The sequence below is a fragment of the Cloeon dipterum genome, chromosome 1 (assembly GCF_949628265.1).
Source record: "Cloeon dipterum chromosome 1, ieCloDipt1.1, whole genome shotgun sequence".
In the NCBI taxonomy this organism is placed as follows: domain Eukaryota; kingdom Metazoa; phylum Arthropoda; class Insecta; order Ephemeroptera; family Baetidae; genus Cloeon; species Cloeon dipterum.
The window spans coordinates 26,166,678-26,170,190 of record NC_088786.1 but is presented as its reverse complement, the minus strand read 5'-3'; the positions used below and the strand labels follow the sequence as shown (position 1 = coordinate 26,170,190).

The window sequence follows — 3,513 nt, the reverse complement described above, 5'->3', positions numbered from 1 at the left end:
ATCATATAGTCTCCTATAATCCAAAATTCATTTACAATATGAACTACGCTTTTATCACATCAATTATAAAATTACTTCACGGGGGGTAGATTTTACACCAATGACGAGTGCTCACAGATCTCTAAACCTACGCCCAGAGCTCTTATTCAGACACATTATTATCTTAGAAGCACGGCTTTTTCACCTATAATGCTTTCAGCAGGCTGCATGCGTTTAAGACACCCTGCTGTCAGGAGCAAATAGATCATGCTACGGAAGCTCAATTTTTTTTAATTTCAGTTTAATGTAGTTGTGTAGGTTTTGACAAGAGATTGTGATTTTCTGAAGTTTTTGTTGAATAAAGATAAAAAGATAGTACACACGTGGTTTCAGTTCAATCAATCCTTTGCTTATCATTGATTCTGTGTCGTTTTTGACGTTATGTTGGCATTGAAACAGTGGGGACTTTGGTCTTGATAGGCGGACGAGCAGAAATCAGAGACACCTGTTAGTCCCAAAATAGCAGCAGCCGGCACCATGGGTAGAACGGCTTTATCACTTATTGGAAAAGAATTCACTGAATTTACATTTGATGGGGTATTTATTTCGTTATGATAATATATGTATCAAAACTGACTGAATTATAATTTTCTCATCCTCAGTTCCTAGATTGGTTTATCCACGTTGAGGATCCCAGGCCACATTGGGACGTTCAGCCAACTTATCTGATTTCCCAGGTTTCTTTTCTACTTGGAGGAATATGCACTTTCATTCATGGTATATCTATCATTTTTCGATTTTTAATTCAACTAATCTATGAAATGTAATTGTAAGCTGTTCGTTCTGGAGGCAGAATGCCATATTTGTGGCTGGGCATAATGCTGCACGGATTAGTCGTGGAGATGGCAGCATATTGGATGCCGGACATTGACAACTTTTGGCACTCTCAAACGCCTGTGATGCTGTTAGGCCGGAGACTTCCACTCCATATCTCGTGTCTATGTATTGGCTTTAAAACAAGCTTCCGAAAGAGCGGAATTTAAATGAATATAAATGCAGATCCAAGCTTCCTCTACCAAGCTTCTGTCGCTGTATCCAAGTTGCGCCTTCCGAAGTGGGCCGAGCCTTTCGCTGTTGGGTTGACAGTGGTTCTCATCGACATTCCCTACGACATTGTGTCTGTTAAGTTCATCCACTGGACTTGGCACGACACAGACCCCAACATATATGACAGGCATTACTGGGTGCCTTGGAACTCGTACTACTTCCACTCCTGTTTTGCCGCCTCGTTTACCTTCTGGTTCCACGGTTTCCGACGGTGGATAAAAGGGTGCAATGATGGAATTGAAAATAAATGGAAGTCAAAGAGGCATGCGCTGAAATATCTGCTTTTCTCTCGCCAGATTAGCTTCATATTCAAATTTTCAGCTTCTCGTACGAGCTTGGTACAACAGTCATTGCAAGTTTACTCGGAATGCCAGGAGGTGTTCTTCTGTTTCTGCCGCTTTATCACCCTCTGCATGACATTTACGGAATACACTCGGAAGTGACATACTTCATTCTATTTTCCATTTTCTTAGCTTTTGCTTGGTCTGGAGACAGAAAAGCTCCCCCTGATGCTAAGCCAAAAGGTAAGTTACTTGATTGCATTATAGGACAGTACTTTATATATATTTAATAATTCAGTTCATTCCTTGGGAAAGAGTTGGATACTACTCATTCATCTGATTTTTCACTACGCTTCGTTTCTCGCAATGACCATTTTCTTCAACCCTGAAGATGAAGTCGCAAGCGGTCTCCATGAACCCGTTGGTCCATGCAAAGAAACATTGCCAGTAAATACTGCGTTTGGAATGGTAATTTAGTAATATAATAAATTTGAGTTAAAACACTACATATTCATTTTGCATTTAGGTTCTCCAGAAGCGAAAATATCTATGCTTGGAGGATTATGATGAGGATTACTTTGATTTCCACTGCATCAATAAGCCACCATCCAACTTTGCATCTTGGTACACAATATGTGGAACACCATTTAAAAACAGGGCCGAGTACATTGCTGTAATAGCGTCATTAACGTTTTTAGCTTTCAACGTGCTTAGAAATATGCACTTTCATGCTGGAAATGAAGTGGACACTTCAAAGCGTATTTCACCTTCCATTGCCACGCACAGAAAGAAAAATAAATAAATTGCTTAGTCATTGGCATGAATAAATCAGAGAGTAGAATACTTACAACTTGTTTTATTTATTTAACCAAATTTATCAAATTAAGATGGGAATATTACCTTAATTATAATGTTCAGAATCCACTGAAAAGAAAACAAAAAAGTAATCAGAATATAATTCCACTAAACAAAATATGTTTATAATTTTACCTGATCATGTGGGCCACTTCCCAGTTGGACTTAACCTCCAGAACATCAGAGACAGTCACTCCTTCAGCAGTCACAATAGCCATTTGATACTGAGGGAAAGGTGTTAAAGCTTAACTTCAAAGCCAAATTCGTGTTTCATTGGATCTTACTTTAGGGAAAGAGCGTGCGTCACGGTAGTACAGGACTTCCAGGCACTTTTCCATGATTTCCTTAGCCTGCTGCAGACTCATGTTGGGATTCTTCTCAGCTGCATCTCTGAGCAGAGGCAGTGCAATGTACGAGCCATAGCCGGTTGCAATGTGCCTGTCCTGATACGCCATTCCACGGAGGTCAACAGCGCCTAGGAATGGAACGCCTTCTTGCATCCCACCAACAACATAGTTGTTCCAAAGGGGATCAAACTTGTTCCTTCTGTTGTACATCACTCTAGTGAGCCATGTATACAGGGCCTTTGGCTTCAAGGCGAATCCATCATCGGCAATATGTTCGTCCATTCTGTCAAGGTTTCATAATATTTAATAATTTTGTTAATTCAGAGGGATCAATATTACATCTTTTGATCAATGACCCTCTTGAGATACTGGAAGTCAGCATAGTCGCCACCAACTCCGACGGCGATGTTGTTGTTGACTTTCATTACTCGCTGGCAGTCACGGAACCTGGCGAGTGAGCCATAGGAGCCAAGGGTATCGGCGCATATGATGACGCCATTCTCAAATTTCAGGCCCAGAACAGACGTGCCTGTAGTGATGGGCGTCCTGTAAAATAAGTATGTATGTTTAAATTTTTAAATAATATTCATGTGAAATTGAGAAAATGATAAATCTCATGCCGGTGAGAGATGGGGGTCTTTCAATTCAACGATTACAGCGTAATTCTAGTAAAAATAGGGAATCTTACTGGGATCTCTGCATCTCCTCTTCACCTGATGAACTCCGCATGTTAGGGAAGTTGTAAAAAGCGCCTGGAGCTGGCCCATTATGCCAAAAACTTTTAGCCGCAAATGCATCTGAGCCGAACTGAGCCATTTTTGTTGTATTTACTCGCTTTGTCATCCTTTCGAAGCGAATGTGCTGCTGTTTGCGTCAATCTTTGCGTTTTCTGACTGCAACTAAATACTTCATTGGCTGACATCGCCTCTGTGATCCAAGAGCGC

General features: G+C 40.7%; 2 protein-coding genes across 2 annotated transcripts; one reads left to right on the top strand and one right to left on the bottom strand.

The window, feature by feature from the left end:
* Nucleotides 1-381: 381 nt before the first annotated feature.
* On the top strand, nucleotides 382-2,210 carry LOC135934159 (uncharacterized). The gene is made up of 7 exons (XM_065475701.1): nucleotides 382-576; nucleotides 642-756; nucleotides 814-981; nucleotides 1,039-1,348; nucleotides 1,408-1,610; nucleotides 1,666-1,835; nucleotides 1,894-2,210. The coding sequence occupies exons 1-7, from the start codon at nucleotides 517-519 to the stop codon at nucleotides 2,167-2,169; spliced, it is 1,302 nt and encodes a 433-aa protein (XP_065331773.1). The 5' UTR covers nucleotides 382-516; the 3' UTR covers nucleotides 2,170-2,210.
* On the bottom strand, nucleotides 2,209-3,436 carry Prosbeta7 (proteasome subunit beta type-4). The gene is made up of 5 exons (XM_065475716.1): nucleotides 3,258-3,436; nucleotides 2,909-3,115; nucleotides 2,507-2,852; nucleotides 2,358-2,446; nucleotides 2,209-2,291 (listed from the first exon to the last, which is right to left on the bottom strand). Exons 1-5 carry the CDS (start codon nucleotides 3,410-3,412, stop codon nucleotides 2,282-2,284), a joined length of 807 nt encoding a protein of 268 aa, XP_065331788.1. The 5' UTR covers nucleotides 3,413-3,436; the 3' UTR covers nucleotides 2,209-2,281.
* Between the last annotated feature and the right edge of the window lie 77 nt (nucleotides 3,437-3,513).

Excerpts from the sequence above, each read along its gene's own strand:
- LOC135934159 (XM_065475701.1), top strand. The coding sequence starts at position 517 with ATGGGTAGAACGGCTTTATCACTTATTGGAAAAGAATTCACTGAATTT. Across the intron at positions 577-641 it reads CTGAATTTACATTTGATGGG|TTCCTAGATTGGTTTATCCA; the intron begins GTATTTATTTCG and ends TCTCATCCTCAG. Across the intron at positions 1,349-1,407 it reads AATAAATGGAAGTCAAAGAG|CTTCTCGTACGAGCTTGGTA; the intron begins GCATGCGCTGAA and ends TCAAATTTTCAG.
- Prosbeta7 (XM_065475716.1), bottom strand. The coding sequence starts at position 3,412 with ATGACAAAGCGAGTAAATACAACAAAAATGGCTCAGTTCGGCTCAGAT. Across the intron at positions 3,116-3,257 it reads GAGGAGATGCAGAGATCCCA|GACGCCCATCACTACAGGCA; the intron begins GTAAGATTCCCT and ends CTTATTTTACAG. Across the intron at positions 2,447-2,506 it reads ACGCACGCTCTTTCCCTAAA|TATCAAATGGCTATTGTGAC; the intron begins GTAAGATCCAAT and ends CCTTTCCCTCAG.